This window comes from Microcaecilia unicolor, chromosome 7 (genome assembly GCF_901765095.1).
Source record: "Microcaecilia unicolor chromosome 7, aMicUni1.1, whole genome shotgun sequence".
In the NCBI taxonomy this organism is placed as follows: Eukaryota; Metazoa; Chordata; class Amphibia; order Gymnophiona; family Siphonopidae; genus Microcaecilia; species Microcaecilia unicolor.
Genome location: NC_044037.1, coordinates 175,325,115 through 175,348,063, shown reverse-complemented (window position 1 = coordinate 175,348,063; position 22,949 = coordinate 175,325,115). Strand labels below are relative to the sequence as shown.

At 45.4% G+C, this 22,949-nt stretch overlaps 1 protein-coding gene across 1 annotated transcript in view; it reads left to right on the top strand.

The window, feature by feature from the left end:
• Nucleotides 1-22,949, top strand: part of NME9 (NME/NM23 family member 9) — a 330,355-nt gene that overhangs the window by 6,000 nt on the left and 301,406 nt on the right. The window contains exons 2-4 of the mRNA XM_030210834.1: nucleotides 4,286-4,343; nucleotides 18,667-18,770; nucleotides 20,044-20,115. Of these exons, the coding sequence (XP_030066694.1) occupies nucleotides 4,286-4,343; nucleotides 18,667-18,770; nucleotides 20,044-20,115 (234 nt within the window). The remainder of the gene's footprint in view (nucleotides 1-4,285; nucleotides 4,344-18,666; nucleotides 18,771-20,043; nucleotides 20,116-22,949) is intronic.

Sequence of the window (22,949 nt, the reverse complement as noted above, 5' to 3'; positions counted from 1 at the left end):
GGCCCTAGGTCACGTTATTTGTCCATTAATGGGACTTAAAGGGTTCTAATGCAGCTTTTCTTACCCAATCAAGGTGATATGTCACTGTGGGTTACATATTAATGAGATGCGAACTGCAATGCTTGTAAAGCAGCTCATCCTATGCCAAACACAGAATGTGCCTTTCAGTGGGCACCGGGTGCACACCACAAGTCATATTATGAGTATAAGGTCAAAAGTGACCCTCCTCTCTCCCCTACCCCCTCCAGCCACCCATGTCCAGCGATCCTCCTCTCTCCCCTGCCCCCCCTGCAGCCACCCATGTCCAGTGACCCTCCTCTCCCCCTTCCCCACCTCCAGCCACCCATGTCCAGCGACCCTCGTCTCTCACCTGCCCCCCCTCCAGCCTCCCAGGTTGTCCAGGGAATTCTTCGGGGCAGGCAGGACTTGCCTGCCCGCTGCTGCCACTGACCCTCTCCCCGTCCCCCGCTGCCAGATCGCTCTTCAAAATGGCCGCCGAGACTTCCAGCGGTGGACTCGCGAGACTTCTGCTGAAGTCTTGGAGGCTGCCCTTGTAAGTCTTGGCGGCCATTTTGAAGAGCGATCCGGCAGCGGGGGATGGGGAGGGTCAGCGCCAGCAGCGGGCAGCCAAGTCCTGCCTGCCCAAAAGAATTCGCTGGACAACCTGGGAGGCTGGAGAGGGGGGCAGGTGAGAGAGGAGGGTCGCTGGACATGGGTGGGTGGAGGGGGGGGCAGGGGAAAGAGGAGGGTTACCTTTTTTGGCCGTTGCCGTTCAGCTGTCACTGCTTCTGAAGAGCTGAAGTGGCTCCTGCGGCTGCCGGGTTTTTTTTCCGTTGCAGAGTACTGAAGCTGCTCCCGCTCTTCTTTGTTTCCGCTGTCAGTGGTCCGCTAAATTTCTGAAGCAGCTTCTCAACAGCTAATTGGAAGAAAGAGAAAGGCAGCTCTCTTCCAAGCAAACAACCAACACCGGAAGGCAGAGGGAAGCCCATCCAACCTGCCATAGGGAAAGGCTAGGAGACGAAACCCTTGCAGACATGACCCAAGAAACCGCGCCAAGGAAAGGACAGAGGACACATGAAAACACCTGGAATGGGCCAAACAGTTGCTAGGGCAGCCACCTCTCAGTCCATTCCAGTGCCAGAGAACTATGCAGCGTAGAGAGAGAGCCATACACAGAATCTCCGCCCCAAGGCGAGTTGCAGTTTCTCCTTTGAGCCCTGCCACTATATGAAAGCCCTTGGCAAGCTAACCAACTGAGCTGCTGCTGCTGCAGGAAAACAACCAAAGCAGACAGCAGGGGCAGGCGCTGTGACCAAGGCCAGAGGACATGGAAGACAGGTGATCAGACACCAGGCTACCTAGACAGGAGTGGCAGGCACCGCAAGGACGCACCCCGCTGACTACGTGGACCCTGAGCTGTTCACAGAAGAGCAGAAGACCAAGAAATGTGTCAAGAGGAATTGGAGCCAGCACACTAGCAGGGCATGAACACAGTCGAGGGATGATCTCACTCGAGAAAACAGACGGGCAGAATGCCAAGCCCAGATAGGACGCCAGAGAAAAGCCCGGGTCCAGGAAAGGAAAGAATCGCAGAGACCGCCTAGAGCCACAGGCTATCACAGAATAGAGCCAGTACCACCCTCTGGGAAAAAGAGACAGCCACAGTGGCAAAACAAAGACACAACCCCAGCAAAGAAAGGAGGCACAGTCAAGAAAAGCAGCACACCTCCAGTAAAAAGGACTGCTGCCAAGAAAACAAACTCACAGGCCTGTCAAGAACGAAGAGCAGAAGCCCACAAGGTATCCCAGAGCAGAAGAAAAGACAGGCCGCAAAGCAAAGTGGAGCCTGCTCTCCGAGTACTGACAAAGTGAAAGCACGGGAAAACAAGAGAAGCGCCACTTGAGTCCCTCTTTTTTTTTTGTCAGCGACAAAGGAAACCAGCCAGTCTCCAGTGGGAATGAACAGACCACCTGACAGAAATCATCCACCCATGCATCCTCGAGGAAAGGAGAGTAGAGGCAGACCGGACAGAAAAAACAAATCTTCCTCCCATACAAAGGTGACAGAGAGCTGCAGAGAGACCCTTTCAGTCCCTACTTCCCATATCCAATATCTCTCTCCTTCCTGTTCCCCTTCTCCATGAAAATGTAGGTAGTATTTTCTTTTCCCCCCTCAAGATAACCAGTGTTATTCTGGACGTGAGCCCTTGAGCCCAGGCCGAGGCCTAGTATAGGATTTTGGCCAAGGCCTAGGGTGGACAGAAAAGGCCCTATGCAGCACCCCAGCTACCAAGCCTAAACACACACACAACAGCTAACAGGCACCATCAGAAAATGAGAGATAGAGCATTCAGGTGGGCCTCATGGCTGATCGAGAACCCACTCGCGCAGAGTCCAAGCTAGCGGGCCTCACGGCCAACCGGAAACCTAGTCACACTCTGGGAGGGGAGAAGGAACAACGAAGGGTCCCCAAGGGACTGAGCACAAGCAGCGCACACAGTGCAGGGTAGAGACACAAGGAAAAGCGTGAGAGAACCTCTAAAGGTATACACAAGGTTGTGCCACAGGACGATCAAGAATACAGGAAGTCCCAGAAGGAAACACTCTAGGCTGTACTACACAGCACTCGAGGGAAAAAGGGAACCAACTATAGGAATACACTCTAGGCTGAACCATTTAGCACTCAGGGAAAGGGGAAGCCACTCAAAGAAATACTCTAAGGTATGCCACTAGGCACTCAAGGAGGAAAGGGACACCACTCATAGGAATACTCTAGGCTGTGCCCCATAGCACTCAAGGGAACGAGGCAGCACCTTACAGCTTACAAAGATACAGGAAACCCTACAAGGAACACACTAGGCTGTACCAAACAGCACACAAAGGAAAACTACCTATAAGAATACACAAAGCTGGCCCCACAACACACAAGGGAAAAGGGAACAGTAAGCAAACAGGGGAAGCTGCCGTGACACACACAGACCAGAAAAGGAGCACTGCTCACCGGAAACAGGAGACAGATTCAGCAAACAAAGAGAACTAAAACCACCAAACAGGGCAATATACAAGGATAGGGGGACTGCCAAACAGAGGCAGAACCACAGGGAGCAGAGCAACAGCTCAGCACAACAAAGGGAACACAAAGAGAGAGAAACCTAAACAAGCAAATTGGAACAATATGAGGCACCAGCTTACCACAGACAGCACAACTGTTAGAGCAGCAGAAAGCAGACTAGGTGTAGGGGAGTGAGGCAATCAAGCTCATGTTGGGAATATCCAGCACATACACACACAGAATAAACAAGCACCAAGGAGAAAGGCTAAACTCCAACGTGAGCACAAGCGCCCAAGCACAGGCTGGCTTCAGATGAACAAACAAAGCAATCAACACTAAAGCAAGGATTGCAGGAAAAGGCAGGCTTAAATGGATCAGGCTTCTGAAGTCTGCTGGCTCAGCTCCTGACAAGCCAATCAGGAGCGAGTCCCAAACATTCCCCTGCCTATCCAGCAGAATCATAACAACCAGAATTTAACTTTCTGTTCCCTTTCCTACCCCACCCTCCAAGATGTTCAGCATCTCTCTTCCCTTCCCAAAAAAGGTTTCCAGTATCTCTCTTTTCCTACCTCCAAGGCAGGGGCATAGCCAGATACCCAATTATAGGCAGACTTGAGCCCCAAGTGTGGGTTGGCATGAGAACCTCTCCCTCCCAGGCAAACTGACATCTCTTAACTTCACTCCCCCAACCCCCGGTACCGTTTAAATCCTTCAATGCTGGGCCGGCAGTGAGCAGCGACTTATACCAGCTTCCCACGCTCGGCCTGAGCCTTCCCTCTGACACAATTTCTTGGTCCCATGAACAGGAAGTTGCATCAGTGGGAATTCTCAGCCCAGCACTGAAGGATTTAAAAGGTACCCAGAGGTGGGAGAGGAAGTTAAGAGATGGTGGTTCGTTGGGAGACTTCAGCTGGCGGAGCTTGGGGATCCCCGCCAGCCACAAACCAGCTGTGCCACTGTTGGGTGGGCCTGAGCTCAAAGTGGTTGGGCTGTGCAAAATCTTAACAAAAAGAGAGCAATGGTTAGTACAACCAAGACATACAGTCAACATGGATTGGGTGTACATACCACAGTTATTTGCACATGATCCCTTCTGTGTCATCTGACTAGTTAAGAAATTCTGTTTACAATTTTTTGTCATGAGTTAAAACTGTTTTTAACCAGGTAACTGTAATTTCACTATTTTTAAGTACAGTAAAAGTTTTGTTTATGTAGTTTATTATTTCATTACAGGTTACTGTTGGTAACCAGGATCACTGGGAAGAACTGCTATCTTCTAAAGGACTTATAGGTAAGGTTCATGAAATATTAATATTGAGTGTGTTTTTATCTGGTCCATTTTAATTATGTGTGGCAGCAAGAGACCCTTAGCTGGCCATGAACTGGAAAGGATATTTTCTAGAGGCTTCAGTACTTTTCTTCTCTCAAAAGGGGTCTCTGTGGTTCAGATCATTTTCAGACTGCCTGCAAACTCTAAACTCTTCCTCTCCATCACATACTTATACATACTATATTAAAACAAGAAGTCTCCATTGGCAAACAAGATTAAATCAGCCATATGAGTGAGTGACATCATGTGACTGTGTGGAGACAGAACAGCTTTCCCAGATCTCGCAATTAGTGAAACGTTCTGAGCAGTCGCAGTCATTTGACTGTGCTGAGGAGCAGCTCACATATGGGACTTTTTGACTGAGGATCACATGGAGGTATATTTTCAAAGCACTTTGGGAGGCTAAGTTCCATAGGTTTCTATGGAACTTTGGGAGGCTAAGTGCTTTGAAAATGAGCCTCATAGCCAATCAAGCTACTTACATTCCAGGGAATCAAAAACGCTTGGCAGAAACTCAGCAGAGTACTTTGGCCTCAAGAGTAGTTTGTTTATTTTTATTTGCTATACCACCTTTCAAAACAAATATCAAGGCAGTTAGTTTACAATCAGATCAATAGGAATAAAGTAACTGTATTAAAACTAACAGGAAAGCAGAATGTATAGGAGAGTAATCTAGTGTAGAGGACTGGAAGATCTCAAAAAGTCTACAAGCTACATTCAACCGCAGCACCTACTACCCAGGGAAGGCAGAAAAGATGGGTTTTTAGCTCTGTCCTAAACTGCTTATGGGAATGTTCAGCTGTTAATTCCTATATTTTGCATAAGGAGCACTCTTCCAATAGACACCCCTTTTACTATTCAGTACAGTCTCTAATTTCACTAGTGCAGGATGCTCAAAACCAGCACAAAACTAAAGGATGCCCAGCAGATTGATTCTCGTGGCACTCCCCTTCCTCCTCTTGTAAAAAAAAATATTTTAGTTCTCCCTTGATGCAGTCAAAATCTTTCTAACCTTAACACAAGACTCTTGCATTTTGGTCTCAAGTCCCTGGTTCTGATGGCATGGAAATTGAGAATGTCTCCTTGCCTCGCTGGGACTGCCACCACCTATTCAAGAAAATCTTCCAGAAGATAATTATGGACTTTCAAATGGAAGAAATTATCTATCTGGTGGTTTAATAACATGGAAAATCCTTTTTGCTGTCTTCTGAATACATTATTTCAATGTTTATCATCTACCAGTTTGGACTACTGTTCCTTATCATCCATTCTAGACCAGACCAGGTGGGCAGGTTATGTCCCCTTGCCAGCAGATGGAGCCACAGAAAAAGGGCTGGTACCGCTTTCAGCTATCCAGTATTTCTCTGGCTCCAGCATGTGGTTCAGATATGTGGCCTGGTGCAGCAGCTACAAATGCTGATCCTGGGAAAGCTGTAGGTCCATATTCCCAGTGGAGCATAGAATGATTCTTGGAAATGCTCTAGGCAACAGTGCTTTGGGAATGATTTCTCTCCTCTCCTTAGGAACAGACTCAGTTTGGGGTCTGAGTTTTCAGATTTAGTGGAGGAGTAGCCTAAAAGTTAGTGCAGCAGGCTTTGATCCTGGCTACCTGGGTTCGATTCTCACTTCAGCTCCTTGTGACCTTGGGCAAGTCACTAACCCTCCATTGCGCCAGGTACAAAAAAACTTAGATTGTGAGCCCTCTAGGGACAGAGAATGTACCTGTATATATTGTGTACAGTGCTGCATACATCTAGTAGCGCTATAGAAATGATTAGTAGTAGTAGTGGGTCCACTATTGGGCGGTGCCTGGTGATTTTTCACCCTTGGAGAGCAACAGGGAGACAATAAGGAAGAAAAATCTTCAGTGCAGCTTTTCCTAGTCTGTCTCTCTCTCTCTCCTATGGTCAGGGGATCTGAATGGATCACTCTCCTTTTCTTCCTCCACATGCTTCCAGTATGTCTATAAATAAATGGCGATGACACACAGCAGGTAAGTCTTGGCAGTTCAGAATGTTAGCCAGTACATTTGACCTGGCTTGCGAGCAGGCAGGCAAGTAGGTAGGTGCAATCTGCTCTCCCTCCACTTTCTTACAGTATATTTGGGTAAAAAAAAAGGGAGGTGATGTGCTGTAGGTAAATTGTGGCAGTTCAGCACATGTCATCTGCTGTATTTGGCCTGTCTTGTGAGCAAGCAGGTGCCAGGTAGGTGGACACAATATGTGTAAGCTTGCTCCCAGCCAAAAACAAAACTGGAGGGGTTCTCCAGTGTCATGGTCTCAGGCTCTTGGACTAGAACAACGTGAGCCCTTGGGCTACTGTCGAGGAACGGCAGCAGCAGACAAAATCCCCCAACCAGGACTGGACAAACAAGGATGGAGCTGGAATCTGGAATGGACTTGGCTTGGCTGGACCCAAATACTGAACGGACTAGACTGGAATAACAGGACTGGAGCAACCGGACTTCACCTGCGCTGACCCCGTTCCCCAGGAGTTGAGCCCCTAGGTGCGGGCGGCCTGCAGGACTTACAGGACGGAGCTGGTAGACACGAAATGCTGGACCAGACTGACTGGAACAACAGGATTCTCACACTGGACACTGGATACTAAACAAGCTTGACTAAAACAGGATTCAGGACTCAAGATTCTCACACAGGGTATAGGATACTGAAACAAGCTTGACTGAACAGGGACTGAAGGTCATAGGGGAAAAGAACAAACAAGACAGGCTGGGCAGGATACAAAGCTAGGCCACACAGACAAACAATAAAGCAATGGCTGAAGGCTGACAGGCAGCCACAAAGAAGGATACACAGACCAGCAAAAGAGCAATGGCTGAAGGCCATTCTATAACAACATTTTTGTGCAAAGATGTCGTCATAGAATACTAATGTAAGTACCTACATTTAGGCACTAACAGTTACTCCTGGTTTATGCTAGCATAAATGTTAGCGCCTAAGTGTGACAATGATGCATGTAATTTTTCAGTTGGAAAAGTAGAAAAGAGAAAACTATAATCTGCAAGTAGCACCAAGCAGTCTAAAAGAAGGCAGAATATACTTTTTATGATGTGGAAAAACTTTAATCCAACAAAATCAAGGTTACAGAACGCCCAACGTGAATCACGTTTCGCCCTATCAATAGGCTGCATCAGGGCAAACTAAAAAACATATACAACAATACACATTAAATAACATGTGCATTAAAATTATGATAAAAATGTTACTCAAAACTATAAATCAAAATCTATAAAATACTCACAGTAATCTGGTCAATCAAATAAAAATTGTTCTCAAGAAGAATATAAATAATCAGGATCACTCTTAGCAACTGAAAAACATGTGGAGGGGCATTTTTGATATGACATTCAAATGGCGAAAAAAATATTAAGTCCATAATTGAAGAAATAAATAAATGTGTTCTGATGTTCAAAAATACACAAAAAAAATTTAGAACGAGGATGCACTGCAAACATCTTAGACGTTTTGAGATAAACATCTCTGCCAATCAGAAATACACTATGCAAAATGTGCAAGGTTAGTACTGGTCCTCGCATCGAGAAAGTGTTCGGAGAAACGACAGCACGTTCTCTTAATGTGCAAAACGTGCATGTATACTGTCAAGGTCAAGGGCCGTGCCCCGCACCCCGACTCACCTGCGAGCTTTGTCGGGGAAGCAGGGCCAGGTCCGCAGGCCCTCGAGGTGGCTCCCAGGGTTCTGCCTGGTGGGCTACAGTGCCACTGCCTTTGGCACTAAGGAGTGTTGCTACCTCTGGGCCTCCTGTGCCAGCAGCTGCTGGCGCCCCTAGATGCGCAAGTGTGGCAGTGATCTTCTTAAAGCCCCACGGTGGGTAAACAAGCTGGGTGCTCCCTGCTGACATCGGCCCACCTGGCCCATTTAGGGTGACGGGGTCCTACCACTCACTGCCTTCACAGCAGATTGCCTTGTCTCCAGCCCTGCCTCTGCCTGATTCTGCCTTGTCTCCAGCCCTGCGTCCACCTGATCCTGCCTTATCTTCAATCCTGCCTCTGCCTGATCCTGCCTTTTCTCCAGCCCTGCCTTTGCCTGATCCTCCCTTATCTTCAATCCTGCCTCCACCTGGTCCTGCTGTATCTCCAGTTCTGCCACTGTCTGCTCCTGCTTCTACCCCTACCCCAGATCCTGTTCCTTAGGCCTACCCTCAAGGGCTCTTTTCAGAGCCACCCCAGGTCCTGGTCGCCAGGCCTGCCCTCAAGGGCTCTTTTCAGAGCCGCCTGCTAGCCTTGCTCCTTTCTAGGTGTTATTCGCCCACCAGCAGGAGGGCTCTCCTGTCCTTCGAGCTAGGTGGGCAGTGTCAACCTGACTGCAGCCCAAGGGCTCATCTCCTTGAATCGTGACAAACATTACATATACCTACTGCACATGGAGGAATGTTCCTTAGTGTGGCGAGTCATGTCTCTTCAGAGGGAACCTAATTTTAGTGTGCTAGAGACAGAAGTCCTGGTCCTTCACCTGAGAAATTGTTAAGCACCACCACAATCTGCCACCCATAACATCTCCATGAGGACATAGAGATCTGTTAGAGGCAGCCTGGGAAGGTGAGTATGAAGCAGTGCCCCCCACCCCCAGGATCACAGCAATACTCATATGCATGTACCATACAAAGGCAGGGTCACATCTCTCTATATAAAACGCACCTCCAACGTTCTAATGAAGCCTCACTTTCCCAACGTTCCAAAAGTGAGGTGGCAGAGACCGATTTCCCTCCATGAGTGTCTGCCCCGCCCACGCGTCAAATGTGATGACGTAGAGGGCGGAGCAAAGACACTCATCCAATAGGGAGGAGTAACAGCAGGTCACAAGGACGCATTCAGAGCGCAAGCCAGCCCACTGATGAGGGGCGCTCCAATTGCCCATCGCAACAGCCACAGAAACAGGCGCACGCCAGCGGCAGGTGAGCAGTACAGGACCCCTGTTCAGCCAGTTGTGTGTTCAGCAGTTGGCCCTGTGACACGCCCCCCCTACACCCCGCAAAACACGACACTCGCGACGCCACAATAAAACTATCTACAACGGACACCTCCATCAGATGAAACATCCGCCCTCAGCCCCGCCCCCCGCACAGAACGCCACCCACAGTCCACCCTCAAGCCAACCTGCATCTACTCCTGAGATCCGTAAAAGTTACCCCCCCCCCACACACACAACACCATCTTTTTAAATAACTGCCTGCCTGCAACGGATCCCTCCGGTTTCATCAAAACTACAACTGCCTACAAAGAGCCCACCTCAGTGATGTGCTGAATTCAGAATGCTGTCTCCAACTGACACACACAGACTCACCCCCCCCCCCCCCCAACAACATCTCTCTCTCTCACTAACACACACAGACTGCCGCCCTCCAATACCTCAGAATACACAAACTGTAGGAAAGAGAGGGCCTGCCAGTGGACAGGAGGGAGGCAGGAAGGGACCCACGAAAACACTGCAAGTGTACACAAGGGAGGATCATGCAGCTGCGAGGCAAGGAGGGAGGGAGGGGGAATCTTGCAACTGGAAGGGACACCATGAAATAGACGAACCTAGAAGGCATGGAGGAAGGGTGACACACACACTCGGAGGGAGGGACATAACTCGCTATACTTTGCTGGGGGGCCTGAATTCAGATTTCTGTCTCCCACTGACACGCACAGACTCACCCCCACCACACAAAAAACCATATAATATGGACACTCTGCATCACTCACTCACACCCATACACACAGCCAAACTCCCCCCCCAACACCAACATACACACACTGCCATGCACAGACAGCATCTCTCTTTCACAGTCACAGACACACACTCCCTCCCCCAACCCCCAAGTGAAACACTACAAACAAACATCTCTCTCACACAGACACCCACAACCCCCCCAAAAAAAAAAACCCCACATACACTCATACAGAACAAACCTACCCTACCCCACAACGGTATCTCACACCCACACTGAATCACTCTCTCTCTCACACAGCCTCGCTCTCTCTCTGTCTGTGAAACACACACACACACACATACACACAATCAATTGACATTCTGTCTTTCTCCCTCCCACACACTAACTTGGCCACCACACACACACACACACACACACACACACACACACACACACACACACACACACACACACACACACACACACACACACACACACACACACACACACACACACACACACACACACACACAGTCTCAGATACACTGTCACACACACACTCACACATTCACTCTCTCTCTCTCTCACACACATTCACTATCAAACACACTCTGTCAAACATACACACTCAAAGGAAAACCTTGCTAGTGCCCGTTTCATTTCTTACAGAAACGAGCCTTTTTTACTAGTTTTTAAAAAAGTTCCAGGGGAGATCCGGGAAATTATAGACTGGTGAGTCTGACGTCGGTGCCGAGGAAAATGGTAGAGGCTATTATCAAAAACAAAATTACAGAGCACATCCAAGGACATGGATTACTGAGGCCAAGTCAGCACGGCTTTTGTGTGGGGAAATCTTGCCTGACCAATTTACTTAAATTCTTTGACGGAGTAAACAAACATGTGGACAAAGGGGAGCCGGTTGATATTGTGTATCTGGATTTTCAAAGAGCGTTTGACAAGGTACCTCATGAAAGGCGACAGAGGAAATTGGAGGGTCATGGGATAGGAGGAAATGTCCTATTGTGGCTTAAAAACTGGTTGAAGGATAGGAAACAGAGAGTGGGGTTAAATGAGCAGTATGCACAATGGAGAAGGGTAGTTAGTGGGGTTCCTCAGGGGTCTGTGCTAGGACCGCTGCTTTTTAATCAAACATATAAACGGCGAGTGACCGTACTCACTCGCAAATGCGCAGTAGAGACTTCCCTCTCTGCCCTGCCCCCGCTTCAATACGTGATGATGGGGGCGGGACAGAGAGGAAGTCTCTACTGGCATGCTGCAGATGTCGGAACTGCTCCCCCTCCCCCCCTCCCCCGGAGTCGCCGCCGCCCCTCCATCTGGCCCGAGCACTGTGAACTTACATCACCACACAGCAGCAGGCACATCAGCAAAGCTGCCATCGGGCTTCCTTCTCTGCCTTTGTCCCGCCCTCGCCGAGGTTACGTCACACGAGGGCGGGACACAGGCAGAGAAGGAAGCCCGCCCCGACGGCAGCTTTGCTGATGTGCCTGCTGCTGCGTGCTGATGTAAGTTTACAGTGCTGCTCGGGCCGGGTGGAGGGGCGGTGACTCCGGGGGGGGGGGGGCTCAGAAACCCCCCCATTCCAAAAGTAGCTCAACGGCTAGTATATTTATAAATGATTTAGAGATGGGAGTAACTAGCGAGGTAATTAAATTTGCTGATGACACAAAGTTATTCAAAGTCGTTAACTCGCGACAGGATTGTGAAAAATTACAGAAGGACCTTACGAGACTGGGCGGCTAAATGGCAGATGACGTTTAATGTGAGCAAGTTCAAGGTGATGCATATGGAAAAAAAGAACCTGAATTATAGCTATGTCATGCAAGGTTCCACGTTAGGAGTTATGGACCAAGAAAGGGATCTGGGTGTCGTCGTCGATAATACACTGAAACCTTCTGCTCAGTGTGCTGCTGCGGCTAGGAAAGCGAATAGAATGTTGGATATTATTAGGAAAGGTATGGAAACCAGGTGTGAGGATGTTATAAAGCCATTGTATCGCTCCATGGTGCGACCACACCTTGAGTATTGTGTTCAATTCTGGTCGCCTCATCTCAAGAAAGATATAGTAGAATTGGAAAAGGTGCAGCGAAGGGCGACTAAAATGATAGCGGGGATGGGACGACTTCCCTATGAAGAAAGACTAAGGAGGCTAGGGCTTTTCAGCTTGGAGAAGAGACGGCTGAGGGGAGACATGATAGAGGTATATAAAATAATGAGTAGAGTGGAACAGGTGGATGTGAAGAGTCTGTTCACGCTTTCCAAAAATACTAGGACTAGGGGGCATGCGATGAAACTACAGTGTAGTAAATTTAAAACAAATTGGAGAAAATGTTTCTTCACCCAATGCGTAATTGAACACTGGAATTCGTTGCCGGAGAATGTGGTGAAGGCGGTTAGCTTAGCAGAGTTTAAAAAGGGGTTAGACGGTTTCCTAAAGGACAAGTCCATAAATCACTACTAAATGGACTTGAGAAAGATCCACAATTCCAGGAATAACATGTATAGAATGTTTGTACGTTTGGGAAGCTTGCCAGGTGCCCTTGGCCTGAATTGGCCACTGTCGTGGACAGGATGCTGGGCTCGATGGACCCTTGGTCTTTTCCCAGTGTGGCATTACTTATGTACTTATGTTGTTGCAATAGATGTTATTGACATTTTAATAAGAATTAATTTTAAAATATAGGTGACATCAGAATGTCAAGAATATCCCATGACAAGTAATCATGGGGGCATGACCAGATGAACAGACTATGATTAACTATCATCATTGTGAGCGGGAGCAAACCAAGAGAAGAAACCCTAAGCCATGAAGAGGGCAAAGGGTCAAGAGCGTAGGCGGTCGGTGGCCCAACTGTTTGGGGAGGCTAAAGGGGGTGGAGTTAGGGGTGGGGCCAGGGGTGGAGCTTAAATCCATAATTGTCTGATAACACACAGAAAAAATAAATAAATAAAAATAAAAGTCATAATTAATACCTTTTATTAAATTTAGATATTAGATATGTATCATATGTCAAAGAATAAAGTGGTTGCTCAAAGCATATACTAGCCACAATCGCTCAACTAGAAAACACTATGCACAACTTTGTGCAAAAACACACTCAGAACCTTACTGTATCATAAATATTACACTGGGCAGAACCTAATACACCAATATACCACCTATACGGAAAATGCAGACTGTCAACAATATGAAACAAGGGATCACACAATTCTCATGTAGAGCCACAAAACACCCTAATTCATGTTTAATGTGGGATAAAATGCCATAAATAAGTAAATAAATATAAACTTTTAATGTTGAGCACCTGATTCTCAAAGTGGACATATTCCAAACACTATAATGAAAATAAAATGATCTTTTCTACCTTTGTTGTCTGGTGACTTTTTCTGATCATGCTGGCCCAGTATCCGTTCTGCTGCTATCTGTCCTCAGTGTAGGTCAGGAAGTCATCCTGGTTAAATATCTCCCTGGCAACCCAGGACACCTCCAGCCAACCCCCCCCTGCTTTCCCAGCAGTAAGGTAAACAAACCATAAACCAATTTCTACAACTGCTAGAGGGCTTTCACTGCAGCTCCTGCTGTGAGGATGGAGGTAAATCAACAATTTAATCCCCTCAGAGCAGCTGGGCTCCACAGCTGATCCATTCTGCTGCAGCAGGGGGGAGGCTTAGCCTCTCCAAGCCTCTTATACCGGGCGCCTATGGTCAAGAGAGCAGGTTGTAGGCCACATAGAGGCCAAAACAGTAGAGAAGGAATCAGTAGTAGGAACTTCAAAGGAAGTCCATGGTCAAGAGAGGGGATGGATAGGGAAAGGACTAGGAGAAATTCAGTGGGAAGGAGAGGAAGGTTCAGTAGAAGAACAGGACCCGGATACTGAGCTACGAAGAAGTTCAATCTTGGACACAAAATATTGAGCCAAAGAATTGGCTGAAGGAGGAGGAGAAAATAAGCAGTTAGTGGGTTGTGGTGTAAGTTTATTGACTATGTGAAAAGGATGTCTTGAGGGGTTTGACAAGGAATTAATTAAATTCCTAAGATATTCAGAGCTGCAACACAACAGAGTGCAGCTGGTAGAGATCATCATTGGAGGCAATCTATAAAGTGGCTACATCACCTCCATATGTACATTCACAAAGCATTTTTGTATTACTCATCCATCCTCTGCAGACAAGCAGTTGGTCAAGCAGTTCTTAGCAATTTGACAGTTTAGTGCTTCAGTGAACCTCCTCCAAAATAGCTTGGATTACAGAATATGAGTTGTCAGAATTACCCTTTGCATCTAGGGTGCCACTAGTAGTGTGGCTCTAGCGATCTTCACATAAAGAAAACAAAGTTGCACACCTGTAACAGGTGTTACAATAAACAGGGCAAGAGCTACTCTTCAGCCTCAGAAAGCTCTTCCAGAGATTTCTGGGTTTTTTTAGGAAGCTATTCTCAGCTCCATCCAGATGATGTCACCATTAGTGTGGGTGTAGGATCCTGCTGTCCGTAGAAAATATCTGTTACAAGTATGCAACTTTATTTTTCCAGTGGATAATAACTTTCATTAGCATAAATGCAACTCTTCCTGTCTGTACTTAAGATGATTAAAATTAGGTACAAGAAATAAATTAGTAATTCTACTGATGTTAGAAAAGAAGAATGACATCAAAGCAGTTAATTTTGCCCAAAGACACTGTTTGGAAAGGTTTTGAGCAGAAAGATATTTACTGGTTGTGGTAACTAGTGCATATTAGAGCTTGCATTTTTGGAAAAATTGTTTAAAGCCTCTTTAAGCTGCTTCTTAGGATGAGTCCAGCATAAATAATGCAATACGTTTCTGTATCATTCTATATCTGGAACACTTGGGTTTTGTGCACACTGGGATTAAGTGTAGAGATAGTGTGGGATAGGACCAGATTCACTCACTGTTTTATGGCATCCATGGTAGTTGCAGATATCACTATGCAGTCACTGATGCACTTATCTGCAATAACACTAACAGTTATCAATGACAATGTCTTATTTACCAGTAAATACAAATATCCAACCTCCCCTCCCTTTGTTGGATTTTCCTTCACTTTTCCTTCTACTCTCTGTGTTCTCTCTTTTACTTCTTCAGCTTTATCTCCCTCAAATTCCGCCATCCATTTCCACTAGTACTATTTAAACACAGCACTTTACAGACACATAGAAGAGACAGTCCATGCTCATTGGAGCTTATAGCCTAGTCAAGAGATGGATATTAAAGACAGAAGGAGGCTGAGGATAGTTGGGCGGTAAGGAAGGATCATGAGAGTAATCGGGGCATTAGGTCAGCATTTCTTCTTCTTTTCTATTGCCCACTAACAGAAGGCAAAAATGCAGTGGAATCCATAGGAGGTTATGAAATAGGAATTTATATTATAAGGGAAAATAGATCAAATAGTTATAGAAGGCAATTATTATTTATTTACAGTTATCTTACATTTTTCAAGAGTAGTTCAAGGTGAGTTACATTCATGTACACTAGGTATTTCTCTGTCCCTGGAAAGCTTACAAGCTGATTTTGTACATGATGCAGTTAGGGTTAAGTGACTTGTCCAAAATCACAAGGAGCTGGAGCACAATTTGAACCTGGCTTCTCTAGTTATCAGCCTGGAACTCTAACCACTAAGCCATCGGTTTCCAAACTGTGCGCCACAACACCCCAGGGCACTGCAGCAATCTAGCATGGGTGCCACGGCATATTTTCCACACCTCCCTCCCGCCGCTACCCAAGCCACTGCTGCTTCTGTAGATGCTGTAAAACTTCAAAATGGCACTCTACTTACTCTGTGTGAACCACAAAAAAATTTTTGTATACAAAAGTAGAAAACAATAAGCAGGTCACTCAATATATGTGTTTCAAGGGAAGTCTCATATTTATCGCTTTGAATGGCAGATTCTGCTGCCAATTTCCTGCGACTGTTCTAATCATAGACAACCCCCTACCATCCACAAAATTTTTTTTATTTTTTTCCTTTTCCTTTCTGATGTGTTAAAAAATAATCACCAAAATTTGTGCAATTGAGTGACCGCTATAAAATCAGTGGAAGTTTGGTCGTCTTGCTTTACATTTATGCAAGAAGACACTTTCAAACACTTATCTGTATGTGTCTGTCTTGAGCAATCCCAGGAGCCCTTATTGTCCTGACAGGTTCTGTTTCGCTGTGAAGCTTTGTCGAGGGACAGTTGGTCTCATCTCCTAGAAATGTTTGTCACTCACTGAGACCTAGATCCTGCAGTGGCTGTTAGATTCTATCTGTTAATGCTGTGGTACAAAGCTTTTAAAACTAAGTGGAAAAGACTATGGAGATTAGCTGTTTTCTGTTAGCCGTTGAAATTTGCTTTTTAATTTTGCCTAACACTAACCTACAATTCCTCCTTTAAACCCCAATCTTTAAGTTCCCAAAGCACAAAGCAAAGTAGCGTTCACTTACCAGAGAAATGTCCTCTTCTCTCAGAACTTCTCAGAACAGAATACCATTATAGCAGTATACTGTCCTGACCTGAGGAAAGAGGTTTTGGCTTCTGAAAGCTAATTGAAAAATGTATTTAGTCCAATAAAATATCATATTTTCAATTTTTTGTTTTATTTGTATTTGTTAGCATATAGTATAGTGATTGAAATATGTCAGTTTTTTAAATTTGCATCTACTACTACTACTTATCACTTCTATAGCGTTACAAGGCATCTCTTTATATTTGCACAGTACAGGGGGACTGAGGGGAGGGACTGTTCAGGAAAGAAGTCTTGGTGCAGGTTGCAGGCAGCCTATGAGTGGTACTGCCACTGCCCAGGTGAAGACTGCAGCAGACAGAATTTTAAGTGGGGGGGGGGGGGGGGGAAACACACACTGCCTGTAAAAAAAAAAATAAAACCATTTTCAGCACCCCCAATCATTTTGAAAAGTTGGCTCCTATGATTCACAGCATGTAGGCCCCAGAGTTAGATAGGAGCAACTTCCACAGCTCCTCCAAACAAAATCACAACTCTTCTGCTTCAACAAATGTATAACTATGAAAATCTGAATCACATAGAAAATGGGCTGTTCCAATCAAAGCCTTAATAGCACTTCCATCAAAGACAATGGAATCAGCATCAAGAAATACCAGCAACTGAATGAATTACGACAGCCATCCTGGCACACGTCCAAACATAAATCCAAACAATCCTGTCCACTGCAATGTCAGCAATTAAGATTGAGCACTCGTGGATGGCAAAGTTTGAAGAAAGGCTTTAGCTGTTTCAGCCAACTGAAACAGTTGTGGCTTCCCTTCAGTAAACACCTTCGGACGCGCTGGATATAAGAGTGCAAACTGACTGTGATGCTGGTGTAACTCTGCACATACCAGAGCATATGCCTTCCGCAAAAAGGAAACATTTGAGGAAAAATCCTGGAAACATAGTATGGTGTTATTGTCATAGGTAAGTGGCCCCTTGCTGCGTATGGCCTGCAAAATATTTGCTTTGTGAACATAGTTAAGTAATTTAAGTATGACCATTCGAGGCCGTGCATCTGTGGGTCAATGAGGGCCCAGCCGATGAGCCCTCTCAATCCGCAAAGGGCCTGCATCAGAATGCAATTGCAAAGTAGACACTAACCACTATTCCAAGAACTTTCTGAGCTCCGGCTCCGCGATTGTCTCAGGTAAGCCCACCAATCTTAAATTTCCTCTTCTGGATCGATTTTCGATATCATCCATTTTTCCCTCCAATCCTCAAAGTCTTGTTTGTAAATCCTCATTGGACATGGCGAGGTGCTGCATGCGGTCTTCAAGATCAGAGACATGCAGGCAGCATACTGAAAATTCTCCCCGCAGAGATTCCAACCGGCCACCAACGATATCCAACTTATCCGTTACTTTCTGCAAATGGCTATCCAGCGATTCATCTATGGCCTGTCTGACCTCGGTAACCCAAGCTGAGCTTACTGTAGTCAGCCCTGCTGCATCCGCCTTTTTAAGATCACTGCAGCACGATTTCTCTTTCTCTCTACGTTGTGTTTTGCAGCTATCAACGTTATCACACCAATCCGCACTCGTAGCTGAAAGAATCTTAATACAATATTGCCACTTTCACAAATACAGTCCAGAAATGTGCCTTAATTTAAGCAAAATTCGAGGTTGGGGCACAGGAGCTCTTCCCGACAACACCCGCTCGCTAGCACGGCATCACATGACCATGTTTGATTTATTCTTACTGTACACCACCTTGAATGAATTCCTTCAAAAAGGCAGTAAATAAATCCTAATAAATAAATAAATATAATAAATTTATTTGAAAAGTGGAGTTCAAGAGGTAGAGTATAGGGGGAGATGAGAGAGAATAGGTAATGAAGAGCTAGCAAGTGAAGACGCTTGTACCTGAGCACAAGAACCTGAATTAAATGTAGGAGTGCTGCTAGCCAGCCTTCCACAATCAAAAATATTTTGAGCGAGTTGAACCCAGAATGAAAAACAGAACAGGTTAGATAACTTAGGGGAAACGAAAGCTCTAAATTTGCTCCGTTAGCTGGTATAGGTATAAGTTGTTTAAAGTCCATGAGAAAACTCTGTTGTGATACATTGTTATGGAATCTTTTTTGCAGTGGTAGACGTTTATCAGGCTTGGTGCGGCCCATGTAAAACAGCCATTAGCCTCTTCAGAAAGATAAAAAATGAACTTGGGGATGACCTCCTGCATTTTGCTGTGGTAAGGAGTTAATTAGCAGTATTGCAGTTAAGGCTACTGCAAAGATATGAAACAATAAATAATAACTTTTTTAACAGAATGGTTAGTTTGGGGGTTCTAGCATCTTTTGTTGGACCAAAACAAATTATGTATTTATTTATTTATTGCATTTGTATCCCACATTTCCCCCACCTATTTGCAGGATCAATGTGGCTTACATTATGCCATAGTGGCGATCGCCATTATCGGAATGTAAGCTCCTTGGAGCAGGGACCGTCCTTTTTTTGTTAAACTGTACAGCGCTGCGTAACCCTAGTAGCGCTCTAGAAATGTTAAGTAGTAGTAAGTAGTAGTAAATACAGAGTGGTATTGCATTAAAGTTCATAAGTGACAGAGTACTTTAAGCAGTCAGGTATAGAGAGTTCATTTCCGGAAGGAGAAATAAAGTGGTATTGCATTAAAGTTCAATGGTGATAGAGTAAATTAAGCAATCAAGTATCCAGGGTTCAGTTTTGTCCAGTTTTGGTATAAGTTTCGTTATCTGGAATTTAGGCTAGATCATTGTGGTATGCCTTTTTGTACAGGTTGGTTTTTTGTGATCAGACTGTTATGACTGTTGGAAGGGGTTGGGGGAACGGGCAGGGGATAGGGAAGCCTTGTGGGGCCCTTATCCAGGTATGGGCAGCTCCTTGAAGTCACCTAGGTGCACCAAAATTTAATATGTAGATTTCCTCTTTGGGTATCTCTGAGTGAGTTAGGAGGCAGATTTATATTTCAACAAACATTATGTTTGCATAATTTACAATCTTATGGTTTATTTAGATTTTCTATACAACCTTATATGACTGACAAGCCAAAGTGGTGTGTACAGGCTAATACAGCAAAAAGACAACAAACAGCTTGATATTATTCTGTGTGTGGAAGAGGATTGAGTAGGATGTGCTGAATGGGGGAAAGATTAGAAAGCAGAGAGAGAATATCCCTTTAATATATATGAGCAGTATGTCATCTACTGTATATATGTAAGATATAGCAGGAACATAAAAATGACACCATAACATGCAGCCTCCCCCATGCTTTCTCTCACACATACTTGTATACATTTTGGAAGTTTGTGCTCAATGTAAAAGAAGAGTTTGGAAACTATGTGTAGTCCACAGAGTATATACTTTTCCAGTCTAGTTTTTTCCAGTCCCACATTGCTATACAAGTTTTGATGTTCTACCATATTTCAGCTGATAACTGCCTAATGTGTGTCATATAACTAATTTTTGAAGAAATGGCTTTACTCTAGGCTGAAGCAGACAGTGTCGATTCCCTGGAAAACTATAGAGGAAAATGTGAACCCACTTTTCTCTTTTATGCGGTAAGTTAAAATCTCAGAAATGTATATTCTACAGATCATCTATATACCAATGTTGCTTAGACCTCTCCGGGAGGCACTCCTAGCAATTTGGGTTTTCAGGATTACCGTAAAGAATATGCACAAGATAGATTTGCATGTACTGGATACTCATTGTATGCAAATCTATCTCATGTGTATTCATTGTGGTAATCCTAAAAACCCAATTGGCTAGGTGTGCCTTCAGAAGAGAATTGAGAAGCACTGCTATATACCATGAAAACAACTACTATTCAAAAGCTAACTGTTCCTTTTCTGTCTCATTGACATAAAAAAAAAACATATCAACTGCATGCAATAAGAAAGCGTTCTGACATATTTTGCTTTACTTTTTGATGCAGTTGTGACTTGGGTTCTTTCTGTATCCATAAGTGTATTGTAAAATAGGTGGAAATACTATGATAGAGATGATGAATAGCTTACAGCATTCATTGATTCAATGTATCATTCTACAATATGTTTATTTGCCCTGTTTATAAGTCGCCTTTCTCTATTCGCACATGATGGGGTAATTTTATAAAGGATTTTCTCCAAGGACAAGCAGGATCTTACATGTGCCCTGGTGTGGACGCTACCCAGAGTTCTGTAACTTTTAGAAGCCTCTTGCAGGCCTTCACCGTGCATGCGTGATTGCCTTCCTGCCTGCCCGAGTTTTATGAGACCCGCTGTTTCACTTTCTCTGCGGAACTGTGAATACATGCCTTCAATTGCGACAGCAAGTGTTTTCCTCTGAGAGAGATTTTTGCCTTCCTGCCTCTTGAGTATCATGGGATTTTCTTTTTTTTTTTTTTTTTTCTTTAGTCTTTTTTTCTCTCTCCTGTTTTTTTCTTAGTATTTTAGCCTTTTTCAATTTCTGTATTTTTTCATGTCTCACAACTATTTTAGGCCTGAGCTTCCAGCTGGGAGATTAAAAAAACTATCTTTTCAACAAATGAGCCATTTGATTTCACTGCTGCTATTTTTCTTGAGATGTCCCAAAAACCTGCTAGAGGGTTTAAATAGTGCACAGACTGTTAGGACCATGTCTGTGACTGACGCACATGGCATGTGCCTAACATGTCTGGGACCTGATCAAAAGTCCACTAATTGTTCTCTTTGTGCTCAAATGCGGAACACAAAAAAGTAGAGAGGCCTTGCATGAGAGGCTTTTCAGTATGCAGAAATCTGGTCCATCGACATCAGCATCGAAGGCGTTGGCCTCCATGGTTTCTGGAGCACACCGGACACTGGAGATGCTTCAGCAATGAGGCGGTCTCCTCCTGTCTTGACATCAAGTACCGCTAGCGCCAATCTGGGCACAGCATCCTCAGACTCAATACTATGGACTCATGTGGATTCCGCCTTGTCCTCATCGGCTCTGAAGGACTCTGATGCTGGTCACTGAGTGAAGGTGAGGAAGCACCAACATTGGTCCTTCTTGAAATACAATGCTAAGAGCTCTGGGACACCACCATTGTCTGTACCCAAGAAGCATTGGCGCCAGGAGCATTGTGCCCCATCCATAGAAGCAGTGCCGATGTGCCAGTCTCCCCATGGCTCTGACATCTTCGCAGACTGTCTCCACACCAGCACCAATCCCACCTCTACGAATGCCTGCCCTTGAGTGGCTGTGGGTCATGCTACAAGAGAAGCTGGGGCACATCCTGGATCATCATGACATCAAGGCATAGAGGGCACTGGCACAAACTATGCTGCCGCTTCTGCCCCATCATGGAGATTCATGCCTTGCCTGTTGGCCATTCAACGATATTTGTGCCTCACCAGGCATCATAGCCGGCACCAACCGATGCAGTACTTCTCTCTAGCCCGAATGGGGAGGAAGAGACCCTGGAGTCCAGGAGAGGACCTGCACCTTGATGCTGTTGCCCAGAGCCTGGCCATCCGTTCAGAAGACCGAGGCATTTGCAGACTGAGGCTTTCCATGAGAAATATTTTGCTGAGTCTGAGTCAGACAGCTGCTGGGGATCAGAGGTTGAGCTAGAGAACTTCTCAGAGGAGAGGCACCTTAGGCTACCTTCAGACCCCTCCCCACCTCAGGAAAGGAGAACGTCTCCCCCAGAGGAGCTCTCTTTTGTAGATTTTTTGAGGGAAATGGTGGAGATCATTCAATTTAAGTTGGAGGTAAAGGACAAGCCTGGGGCCAAGATGTTGGACGTTCTTGACTATGACTCCCTTCCTAAGAAAGTAGTGATAGTGCCCATTTACAACATCTTTAAGGATGCATAGATAAAGAATTAGGAAACCATGCTCTCTGTGCAGATTGATACTACGAATGCAGACTTTATGTATAGAGTCCAGAAGATTCACGATTCGAGAATCCACAGCTTCTGCACTATTCCATGGTGGTCGAATCCACTCTCAAAAGAGTCAGAAGCTCGAGGACCATTTCTCGGCTCCCCCAGGCAGGGATGCTCACGCTCTGGAATCTTTTGGGAGAAAAGTTTTTCAGGGCTTGATGCTCATCTCCTGCATCCAGTTTTACCAGCTAAACATGAGCATTTACTTGAAGACCTTGGTGAACAGTGTGCTTGAGTTTGCAGTCACTCTCCTGCCGGTGCAGACCGCACACCTTCGTCAGATAGCCGATAAGCAGAAAGAGTGCAGAAAACACCTGGCTAGGGCCAATTTTGATACTTTTGATATGGTATCCAGAATTTCTGCTATAAGTATTGGCATGCACAGACTCTCATGGCTGCTTGTCTTGGACCTTGAACCAGAAGTTCAAGAAAAGTTGACAGATGTCCCTTGCCGAGGCGATAATCTTTTGGGAGACATGGTGGGTGGCAGGCCTCATAAAG